At 39.2% G+C, this 26,106-nt stretch overlaps 1 protein-coding gene across 12 annotated transcripts in view; it reads right to left on the minus strand.

Moving 5' to 3' along the window:
• The window catches only part of msn (serine/threonine-protein kinase msn), a 777,533-nt gene that overhangs the window by 82,284 nt on the left and 669,143 nt on the right, over window positions 1–26,106 (minus strand). For all 12 annotated transcript variants that reach the window (XM_070085848.1, XM_070085846.1, XM_070085843.1 and 9 more), the window contains one exon: window positions 8,070–8,120. In XM_070085848.1, the coding sequence (XP_069941949.1) occupies window positions 8,070–8,120 (51 nt within the window). The remainder of the gene's footprint in view (window positions 1–8,069; window positions 8,121–26,106) is intronic.

Raw genomic sequence — 26,106 nt, forward strand, 5'->3', positions numbered from 1 at the left:
GAACAGTATTTAGATAAGGTTAAAGAAGTTTTTGTGGCATTTATGGATTTGGAAAAGGCGTATGATATGGTGGATAGGGGGGTAATGTGGCAGATGTTGCAAATGTATGGAATAGAAGGTAAGTTATTTGAAAGCAGTGAAGAGTCTTACGAGGATAGTGAGGCTCAGGTTAGAGTATGCAGGCGAGGGGGAGATTATTTCCCAGTAAAAAGTAGGCCTTAGGCAGGGATGTGTGATGTCACCATGGTTGTTCAATATATTTATAGATGAAGTGGTAAGAGAAGTGAATGCAAGAGGTGTAGGGTTAAAAGATAAAGAATCTAACATGAAGTGGGAGTTGTCACAGTTGCTCTTTGCTGATGACACTGTGCTTTTGGAAGGTTCTGAAGAGAAGTTGCAGAGGTTGGTTGATGAGTTTGGTAGGGTATGTAAAAGAAGGAAATTAAAAGTGAATATAGGGAAGAGTAAGGTGATGAGGATAACCAAAAAAATTAGGTAATGGAAGATTGGATATCAGATTGGAGGGAGAGAGTAGGGAGGAGGTGAATGTATTCAAATATTTGGGAGTGGACATGTCAGCAGATGGGTCTATGAAAGATGAGGTAAATCATAGAACTGATGTGGGGAAAAAGGCAAGTGGTGCACTGAGGAGTCTGGCAACAAAGAACTTTATCCATGAAAACAAAGAGGTGGAATATATGAGTCTAGTTATACCAACGCTCTTGTATGGGTGTGAGGCATGGGTTGTGAATGTTGCAACAAGGAGAAGGCTAGAGGCAGTGGAGATGTTACATCTGAGGGCAAGGTGTGGTGTTAATATAATGCAGAGAATTCGTAGTTTGGAGATTAGGAGGAGGTGTGGGATTACCAAAACTATTATCCAGAGGTCTGAGGAGGGATTATAGAGATGATTTGGACATGCAGAGAGGATGGAACAAAATTGAATGACTTTGAGAGTGTATAAATCTGTAGTGGAAGGAAGGTGGGGTAGGGGTCAGCCTAGGAAAGGTTGAAGAGAGGGGATAATGGAGGTTTTGTGTGCGAGGGGCTTGGACTTCCAGCAAGCATGTGTGTGTTAGATAGGAGCGAATGGAGACAAATGGTTTTTAGGACTTGACGTGCTGTTGGAGTGTAAGCAAGGTAACATTTATGAAGGGATTCAGGAAAACCGGCAGGCCAGACTTGATTCCTGGAGATGGGAAGTACAGTGCCGGCACTCTGAAGGAGGGGTGATAATGTTACAGTTTTATAACTGTAGTGTAAGCATGCCTCTGGTAAGACAGTGATAGAGTGAATGAGCAGTTTTTCTTTTTCAGGCCACCTGCCTTGGTGGGAAACGGCCAATGTGTTAATAAAATAACAGATTTTTGTGTGCCCATAACATGGGTACTGTCAAGACCACTGCAAAAAAAAAAAAAATTATACGATATGCACTCAAATAAATTTAACCCTTAAACTGTCCAAATGTAGATCTAGGTCCACGTGTGGGGGGCTCCGAATGTAGATCTAAGTTTCTTTTTACATGCTTTCAAATGGGGAAAATCAAGGTTGGAGCGCTATGCACGTGAACGTAAATCTACGTTTGGACCGTTTAAGGGTTAAACTGTTCAAATGTAATCTACATTTTCATTGCCAGCACTCCAATTAAAAAAAAAATTAAAGAGGGCAATTTTGTGTGTGTAATAAGGCCCCCCCAAATTTTTTTTTAGGACCAGTACTCACTGAGATATAAGACCGCAAAGTTGGCCCTAGATGCTCACCTGATGGCAACATCGAGTCCTGCCGCTTGCACAAGTGTTGCCATATACCTTTTATTTTTTTTTTTAATTTATAGATTTTTTATGGTCTAATAATTACAACTTATTAGGTAGTAGGTTGGTAGACAGCAACTCCCTAGGGAGGTACTACCATCCTGCCAAGCGAGTGTAAAACTAAAGCCTGTAATTGTTTTACACGATGGTAGGATTGCCCTATATAACTCCAACAACAATTGAGGAGTTAGATTCGTGCTGTCCTTTTTCTATCAAATAATCGCTCAACTTACTCGCTACACTGTTAATGCTAAACTTTATCGCTGGCTGGCGCTATAGCCTTCATCAACTCATGCTGCTTTACTATCATACATATCATAGAATCACTGAATCAACGAAGAAGGTACATTCTCCCCTCTCTCTTCCTCCTTTACTTTGGTATTTTGCTACAAGTTCTTTCTTAAATTCTATTGTGTTTCTCACCTTCTTTACCAAATTCCTGGCACTAGGAGCTTTCTTTGGGGCCATTTAGCAGTTGCAAGCACTAAAACGAATGGAATATTATGAAATGTATTGTGTGAGCGCGTGGGATCATCCTCACTCGCTGATAAACAATGGCACACTGGCTGTGAATGGAGGGTAGGGGCCACTCGGAGCCGTGCATACGCGTCTTGGATGAATGACTATTCACAAGTCAATATTTTGACAAAAAAAGTTACGATTTTCAAAATTACGACTTCTGATGCTTACAAAAAATGAGGGTCCACTGTAATTCTTGTGATTTCATAGCCAATCTTTGCTCTGACACTAATACAGTGGTCCCTCGCTTTTCGTAGTTCTCGGCAATCGTAAATTTCGCCAATCATAGGGGTATTTTCGTATAAACATGGACTCGCTTTTCATAGGTTAACTCGCGAATAGTAGTTCGTCCAGGACGCTTACGCACGGTGTGAGACGGGGAGGCCTCCCTACCCAGCCAGTCTGGCATTGTTTACCAGTGAGTGAAGGTCCCCTCAAGTGCTCCTACGAAATATTTCATAATATTCCACTCATTTTAGTGCTTGCAAGTACTAAATAAGCTACCATGGCTCCAAAGAAAGCTCCTAGTGCCAAGCCTGTGGTAAAGAAGGTGAGAAATATGTACAGTGACAAAGTCTTGTACCATTTTAGGGAAGTGTTAAAGAGACGCCAGAAACAGAGCTCTCTCCACAGTTACTTTGCGAGACAGGACTAGAGTGACTCTCAAGGTGGTCCTAGTGGCATTAAGAAACAGAGAAGAGAAGCAACCCCAGAGAAGCAATTGGTACCTGAGGTGTTGCTGGAAGGGGATTCCCCTTCCAAACTGTAAACAATCCAATCTCTCTCCTCCTCCAGTCTCCCATACACTAAGAAGAATCTCCAATAAAGGTAAGTGTTATGCTGTTAATGTTTCATTCATCATTTCCCATTGTATTGTTTATGTACTACATGTATATTTCATGTAAAATTTTTTTTTGTTTTAATACTTCTGAGTGTCAGAAACGGATTAATTGTATTTACATTATTTCTTATGGGGAAAATTGATTCGCAAATCGTAAATTTCGTTTATAGTAGCTCCTCCAGGAACGGATTAATTATGAAAAACGAGGGACCACTGTACTAGGTACTGAAATAGTACTCAAATACAGTGGAACCTCCACTTGCAAGCTTTTCCAAATACGAGCAGTCCCTCCGTCGATTTTTTTGCTTCCATACGCGAGCGGGCCTCAAGTGAGGCTCCTTGACACTGGTGAGGGGCTCTTGCTCTTGATCTAGGGAACTGGATCTCATTTGTTTGTTGGACTATCTTATTGAAACTTGGGCAATGTATGACGGAAAGATGCTTCTTAACGTACACCAAAAATGAAAGAAATCAGACCATACATAATGGAGTTCACTTCTCAGCCATTAGCCGACCCTCAGTGGTATTTTCGTATGGTTTTTATGGTTGTACATGTATTCTCGTTCTTTTTGGTCTCCTTTGATAGAATGGAAGATATATTACAGAAATAGATATGATTCTGATTGGTTTCACAACAAAAAGTACCTTGAAATTGAGCTCAAAGTAGCAGAAATGTTCGATTCTTCGATGATGTTCAAGAGTAAACAAATGACGTTACTGTCCATTCCAATATGCAGTCATGACTGGGTTGACTTTATTTATACAATTACTACAATAATGCAGTAGTCTGCATAACAGTAAATTTTCTGTTTTTTGTGTCAAAAATTGCAAATTATTTTTTATTTTTTATTAACTCATTGGCAGATTTCCACCAAGGCAGGGTGGCCCGAAAAAGAAAAACTTTCATCATCACTCACTCCATCACTGTCTTGCCAGAGGGGTGCTTTACACTACAGTTATAAAACTGCAACATTAACACCCCTTCTTCAGAGTGTAGACACTGTACTTCCCATCTCCAGGACTCAAGTCCGGCCTGCCAGTTTCCCATATAATAACAATAGTATAATATAATAATAATAATAATATAATACATATAATAATAATACATGCATAATAATAATGTACTATATAATAATAAAAATAATAATAATAATAATAATAATAATAATAATAATAAGAGACTGCTTCAAAAAGCCGTTACTAGATGGCAGTGATTACCACAACTATGCAGGAGCAGTTGTGGATGCCTTCACCTGTCGCATAATGACATATTTTATTCATTCTAGAGTATATATCATGTTTCTATGTTATTTACATTGTTTATTATGTCATATTAGATGAATTGTGATAGATAAATAAGCCGTAGAGTTGATATTAGCAAAATACTGAAATATCTTGTCGTGCCTCCTGAGAGCCGGGAATGGATTAATTGCATTTCAGTTAATTTAAATTAGGAAAGTTAACTCTACAAATGCATAAATCCAGATGTGAGCAAGGTCATAGAATGGACTAAACTCATGAGTGGAAGATCCACTGTAGTCACAAACACACAGACAGGTAAGCATTTTCACCTGCTTTGGTCATTTACTATTGTCTAGAAATATATACAAAGTATTTATAGGTCCCAGCAGTGTTTTAGACATGCTGGAGTATATTTGAAACTCCTTGAAGCATGGTGCTAAGACAAGTGTCACTAAACTGCTGAAAGTGCAGCAGTGGAGTGACACTTGATGACTGTGCACTGTTGCAGGGAACCCTGGGTTTATTTGTTTTCACTGCGACACACACAAACATTGTCTGTCTGCTTGTGTGTCTGTCTTTCTGTCTGCCTGTCTCTCTCTCTCTCTCTCTGTCTGCTTGTTTCTCTGTCTCAGAGCAGTTCATGAACCAACAGGTATTATATACTGATGCAGAGTTGTCACATCTTATTCCTCGTCAAGTGAAAATGTGTATTACTTGCCAATCATACTTATTATGCCTTATATCTATAAGCACAGCATAGCATTTTGTCTAGATATTTTGCTAATATCATCTATACGGCTTATTTATCTATCACAATTCATCTAATATGACATAATAAACAATATAAATAACATAGAAACCTGATGTACTCTAGAATGAGTAAAATGTCATTCATGTAGTGGTATGGACAGCAGTGGACGAGAATTTGTCTGAAGACAGGACAAAATACTCCTTGAATAATTTTGCTAACATCAACTCTACAGCTTAATTATCTATCACAATTCATCTAATATGATATAATAAACAATGTAAATAACACAGAAACCTGATATATACTCTAGAATGTATGATAACTGTACTTATGTGTACCTGTGTGTGTGTGTGTGTGTGTGTGTGTGTGTGTGTGTGTGTGTGTGTGTGTGTGTGTGTGTGTGTGTGTGTGTGTGTGTGTGTGTGAGAGAGAGAGAGAGAGAGAGAGAGAGAGAGAGAGAGGTAGAGAGAGAGAGAGGTAGAGAGAGAGAGAGGTAGAGAGAGAGAGAGGTAGAGAGAGAGAGAGGTAGAGAGAGAGGTAGAGAGAGAGAGAGGTAGAGAGAGAGAGAGGTAGAGAGAGAGAGAGGTAGAGAGAGAGAGAGGTAGAGAGAGAGGTAGAGAGAGAGGTAGAGAGAGAGGTAGAGAGAGAGGTAGAGAGAGGTAGAGAGAGGTAGAGAGAGAGAGGTAGAGAGAGAGAGGTAGAGAGAGAGAGGTAGAGAGAGAGGTAGAGAGAGGTAGAGAGAGAGGTAGAGAGAGGTAGAGAGAGAGAGGTAGAGAGAGAGAGGTAGAGAGAGAGGTAGAGAGAGAGGTAGAGAGAGAGGTAGAGAGAGAGGTAGAGAGAGAGAGGTAGAGAGAGAGAGGTAGAGAGAGAGGTAGAGAGAGAGAGGTAGAGAGAGAGAGGTAGAGAGAGAGGTAGAGAGAGGTAGAGAGAGAGGTAGAGAGAGGTAGAGAGAGAGGTAGAGAGAGAGGTAGAGAGAGAGGTAGAGAGAGAGAGAGGTAGAGAGAGAGAGAGGTAGAGAGAGAGAGAGGTAGAGAGAGAGGGAGGTAGAGAGAGAGGTAGAGAGAGAGAGAGGTAGAGAGAGAGGTAGAGAGAGAGAGAGAGAGGGAGAGAGAGAGAGAGAGAGGTAGAGAGAGAGAGAGGTAGAGAGAGAGAGAGGTAGAGAGAGAGAGAGGTAGAGAGAGAGAGAGAGAGAGAGAGAGGTAGAGAGAGAGAGAGAGAGAGAGAGAGAGAGGTAGAGAGAGAGGTAGAGAGAGAGGTAGAGAGAGAGGTAGAGAGGTAGAGAGAGAGGTAGAGAGAGAGGTAGAGAGAGAGGTAGAGAGAGAGAGAGAGAGAGAGAGAGAGAGAGAGAGAGAGAGAGAGAGAGAGAGAGAGAGAGAGAGAGAGAGAGAGAGAGAGAGAGAGAGAGAGAGAGAGAGACAGATACAGATGGAGAGACAGCCAAAGTCAGCCAGCCAGTCGGCCTGCCGAATATGTATTACATGTTCCAGAATCGTTTCTCTTTACTTAAGGCATAGGTTACAGGACACTGGCAGGATGACACTACCAGTTGTATCAAAAATGAAAAGATGTTGCACAAATGTTGCGCATGGGTTACTATCGAGGTTATTGATATTTCCTTGACCACTTGTGGCCACATCCATCTCAAAGCCACTAAACATCACTTTCTTCTTAAAAAGGGAGTGTTAATATATGACATCAGTGAATCCCTGGTGTTTGCCAAGCTATTTGCTCTAGCTGGTGCATAATTGAACTGGTGCTCCCACAATTTACTAAGCAGTCCCAGATTTTTTTTTAATACTGTGCACACTGAGTGTTAAGACCCATTCTATACTGACCAGGCATCTCAGGCTAATCGTGCCAAATTTGGAGGCAGGAAAAATAAAATGTTGATCTACGTTTGGAGAGCTAGCAGTACTAACGTAGATCTACGTTTGGACAGTTTAAGGGTTAAGTAAGGTCCTTGAAGGAAATGTATGTTTAAGACAGTTACTGCATATTCCTTCCAGAGAAAATGGGCATAGCTATTACTAATATTCATTTTTCTGCCAGTTAATATCCAGAGACAAGACAGGGTGACAAAAGGAGGGGAGACAATATAACAGAAGGAGGGATAAGATAATATAAGATGGTGGGGCTGTGGGTGAAGAAGGCTGCCTGCCATATGTGTGGTGGCTATCCACCTCAGTGTCCCTTCAGATGGTGAGGGCTCAACATTTCCTTCTAGTCACTCAATGTTTTTACCTTTTAAATCTGTAGTTTTTGACCAATATCTTCCAAATACATGCGAGTTCTTATAGAGCAAACATACACAAAGTATGAATGTATTTGATATAAAACTGAGGAAAAATAATGTTAATAATTCAATCATAATAAAAACAAACATAAAATCTATTGTTACTGATTAATCTGAACCAAACACATGTGACCTCTCAATACATGCATGAAATAGCATATATGCAGCATGAATGCATTTGATAAAAAGCTAACTGAGGAAAAAATTATAATTCTACTCTCTATAGTAAGAATTGTAGTAAAAAAAAAAGGTAGTCACTGTGATAAGCGATGACCCATCAGAGTGAAAGGTGGAAACAGATGAAAAATAAATCATAAACAGGCAGAGGTGCATTAGGTATAGGCACAAAAGGTGAGGGTCTACTGTACATAAATTTTCTACAAGGGAGTGCAGAAATTAGCCATCTTATTATATAAATGCCACAAAAGTTAATACACTCGGCCTAGGTCACCATTTCTATGAAACAAACTTCTTAGCCCTCAAAAACAAAAGCCTCAAAGGATACCAATTTCAAGGCAAGCAATGAACCAACTTTTAATCAGCAAACCACTGCAAACAAAAACTTCTTTCAAGCACTCTGCATTTAAGCATTGCAAACAACAGGGCACTGACCTCTTCACTAGTGGATTTGTCATGACGAGATCCATTAGGACTGTTGGATGCCTGAAAATGTAAAAATATTCACATTTATATCTCACAACTAGGCCCTTTAATTCTAAGATGCTGTACTTTAAATTTACAATTCTGAAAAAAAAGTAAATTGTATAAAAATCAAGTACAAAACATTCTGATCTTTTTGTTTTTGGCCCATAGGTGATCAACCTTAGTAAATGAGTTTGGTTTCAGAGTGGTGGAAATAAAACTGTGCATGGTTACTGTTGCTGTGAGACACTTGTTGTCAGAAAACTCTCTTGGCAAAACATAAGGATTCTTATTTAATTCCAGTACCTGCTCATAAATTATAGACATTAAACTACATAAAAGCATTACACAGAAACAGCTTTGTTTGCCTTGCTTACTGATCATTACTATGTACTTTATTATTAATAAGCTGCACAGATGCCAGATCAGGTTTGCACACCCAACCAGCTTCAGTTTTCAACTAGATTTTTAAAACTAGGGGAGAAGGCTGAAACACTCTCTTCTGTATGGTCCCGGAAACAGAAAAGTATCTTATTCTTCAAAAAATGTTTTTTTTTTTTCTGTGGGACAATGGATGACACCACTTGTAGTAGTACTACCAACAAACAAAAAAGAAGGCAACCATCACAAAGAATATCAACACTGATTTACACAGCATTATTTTACCCAGATATTGATCAGAAAGATGCATTTTTTGAGGGGGAGGGGGCGAGAGAAGGGGAAATTTGTGTTGCACTGAGCACTGATGATGAATGCAGCCTGATGGGTGGATATATAGACATCCAACTTTTTAAAATATGAAACTAAGACAAGCCAATTTCATTGATTCAAAACTACACAAGTTTTATTTTCGGTCTCATCAACATATAAGATGACAAGTACGTCTTGTTACTACTTACACTTAGTTCATACTACATATGTAGTTATGCATGTACATATATGTGTATACACACTCATATAAGTTTTCTTCTAATTTCTGAAAAGTTCTTGTTTTTGCATTATTTCATGTCCAGGGAGAAGTGGAGAGAATCCTTCCTCTGTAAGTCGTGTGTGTTGTAAAAGGCACTTAAAATGCTGGGAGCTAGAAGTTAGTAACCCTTTCTCCTGTATAAATTACTAAGGGAAAAAAATTAAAGTTGGGTTGTTTGCATGTGTGTGGGTGTAGTACAGATAAGAAAGAACTGATAGTAAATGTTATGAATGAAAAGCTGCATGTCCTGGCTCTAAAAACAAAACTACAAAGGTAAGGGAGAATTTCAGTAGGGGGGTGTAAATAGGATTAAGTCAAGTGTATCTGAGAGAATCAGAGCTATGGAAGGAATAGCAGTAATATTAAATGATCATTTATGAAACCAAAAAAGGAATTTAAGTGTCTAAATTCAAGAATTATGCAAATTAAAATAAAAGTGGGATGCAAAGAGTGGGTTACACAAAGTGTTCATGCACCTGGGGAAAAGAGGAATGTAGAGGAGAGAGATTTTGGGAGGTATTAAGAGTGTGTTAAGAGAGTTTTCAACCAAGTGAGTAAGTAATCGTTGTGGCGGGACCCAAATGATAAAGTGGCAGAAACTGCTGTAGAGAGCATATTAGGTAATTATGGAATCATGGAGTAAATGATAATGTGAGGTAGATGAGGTACAAGGAGAATGCCATCAGTGTAAGAAAGATATGAATGCTTATTTAACCCTTAAACTGTCCAAACGTTGATCTATGTTCACTCGCATAGCGCTCTGAACGTAGGTCTACATTTTATTTTTCATGCCTTCAAATTTGATGCTACAGGCCTGAGTCACCCAGATATAAGAGAATGGGTCAGCGCAGTGTGCATAGTATGAAAAAAATTGGGGATACTGGAGTACTACATAGTAGCAACAGTTAGTTTCAGCTCCATCTTGGGTCAACATCATGGCAAACCCCCGTGATTAATTCATGCCTCATCATATTAACATTCTACTATTCTCGGAAAGTGAAACAAAATGCGAGTTTAGTGGATTTGACACCAATATGGCCACTAATGATCAAGGAATTAGTGAAACTATTGATGACAACCCAGATGACCCTCAGCCCATCACCTCTGGGGTGGCCAGTGTGGCCACAACAGATCCTCAACCCAGCACCTAAGGGGTTGCTAGTGTTACTACCCAAAAGCAACTCCACAAGAGGAAATTATAATTTTCCATGCATTGTGGTGTTGACGATAGTGAAAGTGATATGAGTAACAATGATGAAATCGATTTTATGCCCATAAAAGATTCGTAGAGTAGAAGTGATTATCATTATTCCCAGTGAAATGTACTTTTAGGCGTCGTCTCCTGTGTTCAGGCAGTGTGCCATATGCAGTCAGCAGGGGTCATGGTAGGTCATGATCCAAAACCCCAGCCACTGATAGTGATAGTGATCATGAAGGAGAATATGCTGAGATGGAGGAAGAGGAGGTGGGTGACACGGTGCCTGGACCTCGTGGCGCAGTGGGTAGGCAGACAAAGGACTGCCCAGCACCCTCTTAACCATGTGCTACCTCCACTCCTGTCCCTCCTCCTGCTCCCCCACGCTCCATGCCACAGGTCCACCCTGCACCATGTGACCGCAAATGGAACTGGACAGAAAGTACACCATTTGTGCTACATCCTTTTAATTTTGATGCCAGTGGAAGTGGCACTGTGCCACAGAGACTATTTTCAACTATACTTTGATGAGCCTATAATGAACCTGATTGTTACCCAGACTGACATGTACTACTGGTATACAATGGACAACAGAGATGTTGTAGAATCATCACGGCTGCGCAGGTGGAAAGATACAACTGTGGCTGAAATGTATTTATTCCTTGCCACTGTCATGCTTATGCCACATACATATAAGAACAATATAGCACACTACTGGTCCACAGACTGCTTCATCAGTACTCCAGTCTTCCGTGACCTCCTTCCCTGCAACAGATTCACTCTGTTGCAATGAATGTTGCACTTCTCAAGACAGGAATACGCCAAACAGAAATGGCCTTCTATACAAAATCTGGGAAATGTTTATGTATCTGAAGCAAAAATTCAGTGCCTACTTTTATCCATTCAAGAACATTGTTGTTGACGAGTCCTTGATTCTGTTCAAGGGACGACTGTCATTCAAACAACATGTACCAAGCAAATGTAATCACTTTGGTATAAAACTCTTTGTTATGTGTGACTGTGAGACTGGTATTGTGTTGGATGTCATTATCTGCACAGGGAAAAATACACTCGAAGATACCAGGTGCATGTTGGGCATTTCTGGGGATGATGTTCGCAAGATGATGGACCCATACCTTGGCAAGGGTTATGAATTGCTCACAGACAACTGGTATACAAGCCCTATGCTTCCTGATTTCCTACATGTGAACAATATTGATATATGTGGAACAGTGAGAAGAAATAGAAAACACATGCCATCATGACACTGACGTGGCAAGACAAATGGGATGTGACGTTGCTGTCAACCATCCACAGAAATGAGATGGTACAGACAGGCTAAACAGGGACAACAATGAACATACTGTAAAGCCAGCTGCTTTTGTCGACTATACGAACAATGTGCGACTAGTCGACAAGTGTGACGCAATGATAGGGTTTGTTGACTGTGTGCATAGGAGTCGCAAGTGGTATATAAAAGTGTTTTTCCACCTTGCAATGCTCAATGCCTTAAACATGTATGAAGCAAAGACCAGAAGCGACAACGATATGCAGAATTCACCCTCAATGTCATAAAGCAGATACTAGTGAAAAAGTATGGTAACACACCTGAACCTGCCCCTCCACAGCAACCTGTCATCCCACAACAGTGACCTGTCACCCCACAACCAGAGGGAGAAGTACCCAATCGAATAATCCAAAAATAGAACAATCAAACTAACAAAATCAGACGAACCCTTACTCACACCAACTGAAACAGCAAACAGACTCAATGTTTTCTTTTCCACCACAGGAAAAAATCTAGCGAACAAAATACCAAGCTCAAACACCCGTCCATCAGACTACCTCATAGGTACCTACCCAAATACGCTATTCCTAGCTCCAACCAACCCACTAGAAGTCTCATTCATCATCAACACCTTAACCCTTTGAGGGTTTTCGACGTACTAGTACGGCTTACGCACCAGGGTTATTGACGTACTAGTAAGCCTAAATTCTAGCGTCTTCAAATCTAGCAAAAGCTGGTAGGCCTACATATGAAAGAATGGGTCTATGTGGTCAGTGTGCACAGTATAAAAAAAAATCCTGCAGCACAGTGCATAATGAGAAAGAAAAAAACTTTGACTGTGTTTTTGGATTAAAACAGTGGCTTTGCACTGTATTTTTGTATGATATTTATGGTTGTATTCTAGTTTTCCTGGTCTCATTTTATAGAATGGAAGACATATTACAGAAATTGAGATGATTTTGACTGGTTTCACAAAGAAAAGTACCTTAAAATTGAGCTCAAAGTAGCAGAAATGTTCGATTTTTACCAAAGTTCAAAAGTAAACAAATCATGCCAAGCGTCCAATACACATCAACTGGTGAGTCTAATATTCTTTCACAACTGCGCTGATATTATTTATACCATTTCTACACTAATGCAGTAGTCTGCATAACAGTAAATCTTCTAATTTTTGTAAGAATAAAAATTCAAAGTGGAAAGCAAAAGAAATATAAGAGGGGCCTGGGGACATGACTAACGAACAGAGAACTTGTTATTTTAGTGCCAGGAATGTCTTTCTTGTTTATTCTGGACCCTATTTGGAAATTGGCATCTTCTGAAATTTGTGTGAAATTGCCAATTTCTAACCACTTTATTGGATAGTTGAAATTGGTAAATGGGTGGTTTCTTGTACTCATTCGATAGAAAAAATGGAGTTCTAGCAAAATAAAAATGATTTTTGTTGACTAGTACACAGGAATTGGCCAAAAATAGGGCTCAAAGTGGGCGGAATCGCCGATGCGTAAACATCGACGAGACCGCTAACTTTGCGAGAGCACAATTCCCTAAGTTTTCCATCAAATTTCATACTTTTGGTGTCATTATGATCGGGAAAAGATTCTCTATCATTTCTAAAAAAAATAATTTTTTTTTTTCTGAAAAATTTTTGACCCTGAGAACAAGTTTAGGAGAGGGCCTCTCGACCCTGAAAGGGTTAAAAGCAAGGCAGGTGACAAACAACTTGCCTGCTTTTATGTACAAAAAAGCCTTCTCAAGTACTGTCACCAATTATTGCAACACTCTTTAACAAATCCAATGAATCATCTACCTTCCCAACAATCCTCAAAATAGCGAGGGCCACTCCAATCCATAAAGGAGGTGACCAAGCTGACTTGAATAACTATAGACCAATATCTAACCTATCACTGCTCTCTAAAATCTTTGAAAAGTTAATTCATAGATAGATCTATTCCTACCTCGTTTCACAACATATTAAACCTTGTCGGTTCGGATTCAGGAATAATAAAAGCACAAATGATGCTATCATACACATGCTAGAGCTAATATATACCACACTAGAAAAGAAAGAAGTCCCGCTGGGCATTTTCACTGATTTACATAAAGCTTTTGATACAGTAGACAATGAACTGCTGTACTCCAAATTAACACACTATGGTATCAGAGGCCACTCCCTCAACTACCTAAAGTCATACCTTAGTAACAGAACTCAATATGTGTATGCAAATGGTGCAAACTCTTCCACCTAACCAATCACAGTAGGAGTCCCACAAGGAAGTGTCCTTGGACCACTCCTCTTTCTCATCTACATGAATGATCTACCGAATGCATCACAGCTACTCAAACCCATATTATTTGCAGATGACACAACATATGTCTTTTCCCACCCAAACCCAGTCATACTAGCAAACACTGTCAATGCTGAATTGCAGAAAATATCTGCCTAGATGATGGCTAATAAACTTACCCTGAATACAGGTAAAACATATTTCATTCAGTTTGGAAACAAAGCTGCAAATCATCCAATTAACATAATGCTAAACAGATCATCAGTCACAAGACTTACAGAGGGAAAATTCCTAGGTATCCACCTTGACAGTAGCCTTAAGTTCCAGACACACATACAACAAATCACCAAGAAAATCTCTAAGACTGCAGGTATACTACCAAAGATAAGGTACTACGTTCCAAAATCAGCTCTCCTGGCACTGTACCATTCACTCATATATTCTTACCTCACCTATGGAATTTGTGCATGGGAATCAACAACATTCAATCACCTAAGACCTTTAATAACCCAGCAAAAGGCAGCAGTCAGAATGATAACAAATTCCCACTCCTGCCAGCATACTCCACCAATTTTCAAAAGTCTGAATCTGCTCACCATTGAGAACATCCATACTTATTCATGTGCCTACTACATACACAGAACAATACACGCAAATATAAACCCTCCACTCAAACTTCTCCTCACCAACCTTAGCAGGACACATGACCACAACACAAGATACAAATCTCTTTTTGATATACCTTGTGTCCATATCACACTGTGTAAAAACTCTATGCACATAAAGGGCCCCAAAATTTGGAATTCATTACCAGAAGATACTAAAGTAACCCGGTCTGAAAATCAATTTAACCCTTTATCGGGGTGGGCCGAAATAATTCGGTATTAATTACGTGTTTTTGGCGCGTGTCATACTTCGCGCCCCGCGCAGCCAGCTTCCCGTTCTTTAGTTCCAACCAATCACAAGCCTTCCCTGAGTCTCTTCAGCTAAGTACAGTTCGCTTCTGCCGCCTTCCCATTGGTTGAGAGATCAAAATATAAACACTAGCGGCTTTGCTTCGAACACACGCGCATTTTTCCCTCCACCCTTGCTAATCTACTCTTGGATTATATATTCTACAATGTCGGTAAGTACTGATTGTTGTGTTTAGTGCTTACATGAATAGTTTAGGCATATTTTGATATATACCTAAAGTCCGTGTGAAGCATAATATGAGTGTAGCATGCAGTTGAAAAAAGTGCATGCATTTTAGTCCGAATTATTTCGGTATTGCGCGAGTTTCCGGGAATGTCCAATTTTAGTCAAATAAATATTTATAAAAAATTTTCAATTGCATATATGAACTCTGTAGTGGTCTGGATTTATACAGGAGGTTTCTATTGTCCTTCCAGTTCCATGAGAGGCTGTTTTATGGGGAGCAGTCGACCAGCAGGTCGAGGTATATCTGCGTTTCTGAAGACAGTGACTCAGAACCAGAGGTAGACGAACCAGAATTGCTGGATAGTGATGATGAATACTTGCCAACGGATGCACAGGATGCAGAGATGTCAACTGATGATGAGGAAGAAAGGGAAGAAAGGCCAGCCAAAAAGCAGAAAGTAATGAGGAAAAAGAAAACTTTTAGGATTGAGGAATACCCGGATGAGGAAGAGATCCATGAGAATATTGCTCTTCAAGTTTCATCTGAGTGGACCGTAGATGACATTGAAAATGATCCTTTGCCGGCATATGAACATGAAAAGCCTCTTGCAATTAGGTCTCCATATGAGTATTTTCGTATGTTCGTTACTCCAGCCATGATAGATAACATAGTATATCAAACAAATTTGTATACAAGGCAACAAGACGTAAATAGTACTTTTTCAACAGATTCTGAAGAGATCATGAGGTTCATAGGTATTTTGTTGTTCATGGGTATTAATTTACTACCATCCCTCGAAGACTATTGGAAAGCTGGTTTTAGGAGCCAACAGGTTGCAGAGAGCATGGCGTCTAAGAGGTTTAGGTACCTTAGAAGTCATATTCATTTCAATGACAACACAAAAAAGGATAATGACAGATTCTACAAAGTAAGGCCTCTTTACACTGAACTAACTAATGCTTGCTTGAAAATTCCAGCTACACCCAAGCAATCTATTGATGAAGTCATGGTTGGTTTCAAGGGTAAAACTGCTGGAAACCTAAGGCAGTACATCAAAACAAAACCAGATAAGTGGGGTTTCAAACTTTTTTGTCGTGCAAGTCAAGATGGACTCATACATGATATACTCATGTATCAAGGCACAACAACTTTTGACACACATCCCATACAGCTGCCACAGGAAGAATGTAAACTTCCAATAAGTACAAAGATTGTTCTGGTACTTGCACAAACTATGAACAAGACAAACACATCAGCAATCTATGCTGACAATTTCTTTTCAAGTATGCCTTTGGTCAAGCTACTAAGAGATAAGTATAACTGCAGATACACTGGAACAGTACGTGACAATAGATGTGGTAAGCCAGATCTGGTGCCTATCAAACAAATGGAAAAAAACAGTGTGGCCAGGGGCAATTTTTGCTTCAACAACAATGATGGTGTCCTTGTTGTACGATGGAAGGACACCAAAGTTGTGACTTTAGTGACAACTGATATTGGGGTCGAGCCCATGAGTCTTGTTGAGAGATACAACAAGGGTACAAAGAGGAAAGAGAAAATATCGTGCCCTGCAGTCATCAAGAACTATAATGCAAACATGGGAGGTATTGACAAAAGCAACATGTTGGTGCATCTCTACAAAACACCAATGAAATCAAAACGTTGGTACATGCGGCTATTTGCCTATATTATTGATCTTGCTGTTGTGAATGCATGGGTGCTTTATTGCCGTGATTCTCGAGCAATAAAGCAAAAGTGTATGCAACTGAAGTATTTCAGGAAGTCTATCTCTGAAATTGCAAGGTCTAAAGGACAAAACCTTAGAGGGAGCAGCCTAAGAACAACTCCAAGACCTTCACCAACTAATTCACCATGTACTTCCAATGGTGTTGGCATAGTGAAACCTGGGAGGGGAACACGTGCAGAATTGCCTGATGACAGTGTTAGGAAAGACATGACTCTAATGCACTTTCCAATGGCAGGGCAAAGGCCGTTTACTTGCAAGTATTGCAGCACCTCGAAAAAAACGGTAACATCGTCATTCGTCTGTAGTGTATGCAAAGTAAATCTGTGCATAAAGACTGATAGAAATTGTTTCACAGACTTCCATCTTGCCAATTAGCAATATAGAATCATTGGTCTTCCAAATGAATCTCAGGAATATAGGGATTGAAACTTGCATCACTTTGCAATTTGGCATTGTTGATATTTGCTTCCTTTTTATATTTTTGTAAGTATTAAAAAATGTTTTGATAAAAGTTCCATTTATGTTTTTTATATTGTCTGTTTGTATATTAAATTTAAAAAATTGTTTTGGTGTGTTTTATTAACAATTGCAAGTTTGCAACATAGAATTTTTTAATCACTTTGTCGGGGGCGGCCTAATATTTTCGGTCTTCGGAGATTGGCAATTGCTCGAAAACTAACCATCAGAAATCAATTTATATGGGATCAGTGACCTTGTATTGAGTTACTCTATCCACCATAGGGAGTTCAGTTCGAATTTCAAATTTTCGGACCCCTTGCGCGATGAAGGGTTAAGCCTCTTCTCAAAAACCACTTAATCACCCTAGACTAAATGCTTAATACTCAGTACATACATACTCACTTAGGTTTATTCCCACATCATAATTTCAACAATTACTTTGAACCTTTTATCCACTGCTGACAGGAATATAATTGAATCGTTGTTTTCACAAAAGCATTTTTGAATCATTGTTTTCACAAAAGCATTTTTTGAATATATGAATATAACTTTTGTCTTATATAAATTTGATTCACTTATAATTAATAATCTACTGTACAACTATGATATAATTAATATTCTACTGTACAGCTATGACATAATTCTTAGTGTTAAGTAGTCTGTAAGCCAATAATGTTAAGTCGGCCCATAATGCCTAAGCATAATAGAGGGTCTCTTTGCATTGCAGCCCATTATTGTAAATACAAAATCTCAATGTACTATTTGCAAAGACATAAATAAATAAATAAATAAATAAATAAACTGTCACTGCCTGATACCGATACCATCTACCCCAAAGAAGAAGTATTCTCAGAAAAAGTGTGTTGTGTGTGTTTACATTACAAGGCAACCCCAAGTGCAAAAAGACACGATTCATATGTCAGCAATGTGGGGTGGCACTTTGTACAAATCCATGCTTCTTCGAATATCATACAATGGTGGACTTCTAGAAACATAAATGGGACCTGTAAATACCTTATATATATATATATGTAAACAACAGTATATGATTGAACCAGGTGTACAAATTCATCTATCAGTGTGAACATGTGCATTTGTGATAGTATGATTACTAATCCAGTACCAAACATTTGTGTCTCAACAAGAATTGGCTATGAAATCAAAAGATCTGCAACAAAACATTATTATCATAACATAAAAACAACAAAAATTAGAAAAGAATTGGAAAAAAAAATAAATCTTTAATATTTCTGCAAGTGGCAGTGCTCCATGTTGCCGACACCTCATCATTCAGCACCAACTTCGCGGGCTTATATCCCGGTAAGCACTGACCCTAATTTTTTTTATCCTATAACATGTAGAAAAATATGCTCTTCATGAAAAAAAAAAAAAAAAAAAAAATTCTCAAAATATTTGGAGCACTATGCGAGTGAGTGTGGATCTACGTTTGGACAGTTTAAGGATTAGAGGAGGAAATAGTCAGGGTATGATAGAAGCAACTATTGGGAGAGAGATGGGCTAGAGCACAGGTAGCGAGAAAGTCAAAAAGGTATGGGGTAGATTAAAAAATTCGGTGTTCATAATGTGCCACACAAGTTTGTGAATATAGGAGAGTGAGTGAGGGAGGGATGAGAAGCAATTAATGGAATGACAAGGCAGAGAGGGTGATAAGAGAGAAAAAGTTAGCACACAAAACATTTTACATGGTAGAAGTGATATACAGAGGGCAAAATATATGGAGAGTATAACAAGTTTAAAGAGTGGTAGGGAGTGTTAATGGAAAGCTAATGAGTGTGTGGATCAGGTTTTATCGATAAATTTTGCTGAGCATAAGAAAATGTTTTACAATGAGATTAATAATTTCAGAAAGTCAAGGAAAGAAATAGCTTTAACAGTTAAAAGCAAAAGAATGGATATTATGACATAAGGAAATTGGGGTACTGGAAAGATAAAGGGAATATTTTCAGCTGTTAAATGTTGAAGGAGAGAGAGAGGAAGCAATTTCTTGCATTGGGAAGGGAGGTATAACATATCTTAAGAGTAAGGAAGAGGCAGATGTGAGTGTGGGGAAAGTGTGTGAGGCTGTGGGTAGAACAAAAGGGGGGTAAAACAGCTGGGACAGATAGGTTCAAGACAGAAAGGAATAAAAAAGTGCAGGAATTATAGGAAAATAAGCCTGTTGAGTATAACAGGTAGAGTGTATGGTAGAGTTATTATTGAAAATATTAACCCTTTCGCTGTTGGTCCCATAATATTAAGGTTTGCAAGCCAGTGTTGGTCCTGTAAAACTATGCCACAGAACTTAGCCATATGGATTGCGAAAAGGACCTGGGGGTCATGGTAAGCAGCAACCTTAAGCGTATATCAAGAAGTATAAGCAACAGAAGTTCAGAGGTTATACTACAGCTTTATACATCATTAGTAAGGCCTCACTTAGATTACGCAGCTCAGTTCTGGTCTCTATATTACAGAATGGATATAAATTTGTTAGAAAACATTCAACGAAGAATGACAAACAATTCATTGCATTAGAAATCTTCCATATGAGGAAAGATTGAAGTCCCTTAAATTACATTCACTCGTAAGACAAAGAATGAGGGGAGACATGATCAAAGTGTACAAGTGGAAGCTGGGTATTAATAAAGGGGATATTTGAGGCTCTGTTTGGCAACAAAGCCTCAAATATCCAACTTAACATACTGTTAAATGGTTCCCCTATATCAAGACATGCGGAGGGCAAATTTCTAGGTCTTCTCCTTGACTGTAATCTTAAATTACAATCCCATACCCATCACATAGCCAAGAAAATTTCCAAATCAGTAGGAATCCTTTCCAAGAAACGATACTATGTACCACAAACGACTGTCCTTACCCTGTACCACTCTCTAATATATCCTTACCTCACCTATGGTAATTGTCCTTGGGGCTCAACCACAGCCAACCAACTTAGATCCTTAATAATTCATCAAAAAGCTGCTGTGTGGGTGATAACCAGCTCCTGTTCTAGACAGCACACCTCACCACTTTTCAAAAGACTCAACTTGCTAAATATACAAGACTTTCTTTCTTTCAACACACCAGCCGTATCCCACCGAGGCGGGGTGGCCCAAAAGGAAAAACAAAAGTTTCTCCTTTCACATTTAGTAATATATACAGGAGAAGGGGTTACTAGCCCCTTGCTCCTGGCATTTTAGTCGCCTCCTACAACACGCATAGCTTACGGAGGAAGAATTCTGTTCCACCTCCCCATGGAGATAAGAGGAAATAAACAAGAACAAGAGCTAGTAAGAAAATAGAAGAAAACCCAGAGGGGTGTGTATACATATGCTTGTACATGTATGTGTAGTGTGACCTAAGTGTAAGCAGAAGTAGCAAGACGTACCTGAAACCTTGCATGTTTATGAGACAGAAAAAACACCAGCAATCCTACCATCGTGCAAAACAATTACAGGCTTACGTTTTACACTCACTTGGCAGGACGGTAGTACCTCCCTGGGCGGTTGCTGTCTACCAACCTACTACCCAGAAATATACAAGACATACACTCTTATTATTGTGCCTACTACATATACAGAACATTCAACTCCACTGTAAACCCTTCCCTAAAACTATTCCTTGACAGTTACAACAGAATGCACAGGCACAATACAAGGCATAAGGCACTTTTCAACATTCCTTGAGTCAGACTCTCACTATGCAAGAACGCTATGCACACAAAAGGCCCAAAGATCTGGAACTCGCTACCGGAACAGGTCAAGGATCCCCTGACAGCTTATAAATTTAGGACTTCACTAAAAAATCATCTTATCTCACAATATTAACCAAATCAACCAAACATCTGCTAACTAGTTTTATTATGTGACCTCTAGGCTCTTAATTCTGCCAATCCATAAAATCATCTTATTTCTCAATATTAACCAAATCTGCCAAAACATCTGCTAATTAGTCTTATCATGTGACCTCCTGGCTTTTAATTCTGCCATTCCATAAAATATTACCACCTGCACCATTATTTGCAAGGTAGATTTTGTGTGCAATTTCAAGCTTATTTTACCGAACCCTACTCACTTGTACTAAGTTTAAATAAGATTGTAAAACAGCTAACCACTATTCCTTGTCTAGTTTCAAGTATAGTTACTATGTACTATTACCTTATCTAGTTTTAATTAGTTACTATGTAATAGGATTAGTTTGCCTGAAATGCCTCGGCATGATAGTGGCTATCTTTGTACTTAGCAAATCAAAATTGTAATTACACATTGTAACCTTTACAAAGAAATGAACTTTACTTTACTATCCAAGAGAGAACCTGCAATATTATTTTTTTTTTTATTATTATCACACTGGCCGATTCCCACCAAGGCAGGGTGGCCCGAAAAAGAAAAACTTTCACCATCATTCACTCCATCACTGTCTTGCCAGAAGGGTGCTTTACACTACAGTTTTTAAACTGCAACATTAACACCCCTCCTTCAGAGTGCAGGCACTGTACTTCCCATCTCCAGGACTCAAGTCCGGCCTGTCGGTTTCCCTGAACCCCTTCATAAATGTTACTTTGCTCACACTCCAACAGCACGTCAAGTATTAAAAACCATTTGTCTCCATTCACTCCTATCAAACACGCTCATGCATACCTGCTGGAAGTCCAAGCCCCTTGCACACAAAACCTCCTTTACCCCCTCTCTCCAACCTTTCCTAGGCCGACCCCTACCCCGCCTTCCTTCCACTACAGACTGATACACTCTTGAAGTCATTCTGTTTCGCTCCATTCTCTCTACATGTCCGAACCACCTCAACAACCCTTCCTCAGCCCTCTGGACAACAGTTTTGGTAATCCCGCACCTCCTCCTAACTTCCAAACTACGAATTCTCTGCATTATATTCACACCACACACTGCCCTCAGACATGACATCTCCACTGCCTCCAGCCTTCTCCTCGCTGCAACATTCATCACCCATGCTTCACACCCATATAAGAGCGTTGGTAAAACTATACTCTCATACATTCCCCTCTTTGCCTCCAAGGACAAAGTTCTTTGTCTCCACAGACTCCTATAAGTGCACCACTCACTCTTTTTCCCTCATCAATTCTATGATTCACCTCATCTTTCATAGACCCATCCGCTGACACGTCCACTCCCAAATATCTGAATACATTCACCTCCTCCACACTCTCTCCCTCCAATCTGATATTCAATCTTTCATCACCTAATCTTTTTGTTATCCTCATAACCTTACTCTTTCCTGTATTCACCTTTAATTTTCTTCTTTTGCACACCCTACCAAATTCATCCACCAATCTCTGCAACTTCTCTTCAGAATCTCCCAAGAGCACAGTGTCATCAGCAAAGAGCAGCTGTGACAACTCCCACTTTGTGTGTGATTCTTTATCTTTTAACTCCACGCCTCTTGTCAAGACCCTCGCATTTACTTCTCTTACAACCCCATCTATAAATATATTAAACAACCACGGTGACATCACACATCCTTGTCTAAGGCCTACTTTTACTGGGAAATAATTTCCCTCTTTCCTACATACTCTAACTTGAGCCTCACTATCCTTGTAAAAACTCTTCACTGCTTTCAGTAACCTACCTCCTACACCATACACTTGCAACATCTGCCACATTGCCCCCCTATCCACCCTGTCATACGCCTTTTCCAAATCCATAAATGCCACAAAGACCTCTTTAGCCTTATCTAAATACTGTTCACTTATATGTTTCACTGTAAACACCTGGTCCACACACCCCCTACCTTTCCTAAAGCCTCCTTGTTCATCTGCTATCCTATTCTCCGTCTTACTCTTAATTCTTTCAATAATAACTCTACCATACACTTTACCAGGTATACTCAGCAGACTTATCCCCCTATAATTTTTGCACTCTCTTTTATCCCCTTTGCCTTTATACAAAGGAACTATGCATGCTCTCTGCCAATCCCTAGGTACCTTACCCTCTTCCATACATTCATTAAATAATTGCACCAACCACTCCAAAACTATATCCCCACCCCAACCTGCAATAATGGATTCAAATTAGGTAAGTTCAGATTTAGAAAGGATATAGGAAAGTATTGGTTTGGAAACAGGGTAGCTGATGAGTGGAACAGTCTGTCTAGTAGGGTTATTGAAGCTAGGACCTTGGGTAGTTTCAAATTTAGATTGGATAAATACATGAGTGAGAGGGGTTGGATTTGAGTGAGACTTGCACATGAGTAAATAGAATTATCAAAGCTCATTGCTTGGGCAGCGTTTATTCTGTTAGTGGGTTGGATTTTGTGAAGGACCTGCATAGTATGAGCCAACAGGCCTACTGTAGTGTTCCCCCTTTCTTATGTTCAATTCTGGTGGGAGAAAGCTGGTAGGCCTACATGTGAGAGAATGGACCTGTGTGCTCAGTGTGCGCAAGTATAAAAAAATCGGGGAGGCCGCAATGCATTATGGGAGTGCCAATTCAGTACACCTTGTTCACCATGTCTGGTGGTAAGGAATACCTCACTCCCCAGCAAGCTGGGACTCTTCCCTTCCTAAGTGATAGTTCTAACACAGATGGAAGTGTCAGTGAAGATGAATTTCATGGTCTTGAGGAATTTGTGACTGAAAGCAATGCCCAGGATACTAGAAATAGTGCTGAAAACCCAGACAACCAACAACCTTCAACCTCTGGTGCTGGGCTGTCTCGTTCAAGTTCAGTTGTACAACAGCACGAGTCCCATGTCCAGGACTCAGTTGTGAGCAGTGGTCATGATAGTGATACTGATTGTGATTTCCAAGCTCTTGATTACAATTCCAGTAGTGATAATGAAGAGAAATATTCTCCAGTGAAGCGTCAATTTATACGAGACTACATGCATTCTGGTAGTATGCTATATGCTATTCCAAGGGGAAGCAGTACATCTCAGAGTACATCCTGTGGCATTACACCAGGAACAGAAAGTGAAAAGAGAAGACAGCATGGGTGGTGGGGAAGTGTGTGTGGGTGGTGGGGAAGACGGCGTTGGTGGTGGAGAAAACAGCATGTAAGTAAATTTATTCAGATATACACAAATACAGTTACATACATAGATTACCATACACAGCAGCACATGTGTCAAGAACCTAGGATAACCCAAAAAAGTCAGACAAAGTGACTTATTTCCATGTGGGTGTTGTGTAAGACAACATGGTTGGTGGGGAAGATGGTGTGGGTGGTGGGGAAGACAGCATGCTTGGTGGGGAAGACGGTATGAGTAATGTTACAATTGGGATGGATAATATACATGCAGCAGCAGGGGATGGTGGTGATGTAATGCTTCATGTGGGATCAGTGGTACCCCAGGTTGGTAGCCATGCCACTGACTCAGCACATCCACAGTAAAGGCCACCTTCAACCACCCACACACACCACAACAACCTGCACAACCACAACAACCCACCTACAAAAATGAAGAGACACTTGTTTTATGTGTGAGGAGTGTAAAACATCACTGTATATAACACTATGTTTCAAAGAGTTCCACAAAATATAGCAGTTCTAGGAACATGTCCAATGACTATATGTGTATACAGTAGGGCCCCGCTCTATGGCGTTTTGCCTTACAGCGTTCCACTAATGCAACAATTTTAAATTATGACCAAAACTTTCTATACGGTGAGTGATCTTTCAAATATGGCACATGCCACCCAGTTTGTTTACATTCTTCATGAGCACATCTCTCTATTATATAATAATAATCACTCTTGGGCATATTAAATGACTTATTTTACATCAATATAAACATTTTCATTAATCCTTCAAATTTATGTAAGAAACACGTTACACAGCATATAAACATGCTATGTAGGTAGGTGTAGGTATATAACCCAGGCAGACTACATACCTACATTATTATTATAACTCTGATAATTATTCTTATGTGCACCTGTACCTAAGTAAACTAACACACTGTGCTGGTATGCAGGTACAAAATAAAATCACTAAGAGTGTCTTATTAGTCATGAAGATGCCATATTAATAATGATAATAATGATAATAATAATAATCACGCTAAGGCATATTAAATATCGTATAAAATGTTAATATAGACATTTTCATTAATCCATCTATGATATTTCCTTCAAAATTATATAAGAAACATGTTACATGGCATATAAACATGCTACGTAGGTAGGTGTTGGTATGTAGCCCAGGTGGACTACATACAGTAGGGCACCGCTTTACGGCATTTTGCCTTACGGTGTTCCTCTAATATGGCAATTTCAAATTATGACCAAAATTTGCTATATGACAAGTGGTCTTTCAAATATGGCGCGCCCCACCCGGTTTGTTTACATTCTCCGTGAGCACATTTATTATGTCTGGAAACTTTCCAAAATTTCAAGTGTTTTAAAGTTACTGTATATTTTATATGTACTCTGATAATTATACTTATGTGTACCTGTACCTAAATATACTTACACACTGTGCTGGCATGTAGGTACACATTAAAATCACTAAGAGTCTCTTTACTCGTGACATCATAGTAATACTGTGTAATAATAATCTCTCTTTGGCACAATAAATGTCTTATTTTATGTTAATAAAGACATTTACATTAATCCATTTATGATATTTTTTCAAAATTATATAAGAAACACGTTACATAGCATATAAACATTATACATACACCCACAGAATAAAAATTGACATAAATATGAATTTGTTTACAAAGAGGCTCTGTAGGAGTGTCGGAAGAATTACGTTTTCTCTAGTCAAACACTGGGGGGTAACTGTAGATAAATATTCCTTTCGTATGCCTTCACTCTATACATAGCAATTCACGACCTTTGTGGGTTTAGTGCTTCTTTATTATGATTATAATAATAATAACTTGCAATAATAATTTGTAATAATAACTTGTAATAATAATCATTTGTAATAATGATTTGTCAGACCATCATTC

The sequence above is a fragment of the Cherax quadricarinatus genome, chromosome 17 (assembly GCF_038502225.1).
Source record: "Cherax quadricarinatus isolate ZL_2023a chromosome 17, ASM3850222v1, whole genome shotgun sequence".
Lineage (NCBI taxonomy): Eukaryota > Metazoa > Arthropoda > Malacostraca > Decapoda > Parastacidae > Cherax > Cherax quadricarinatus.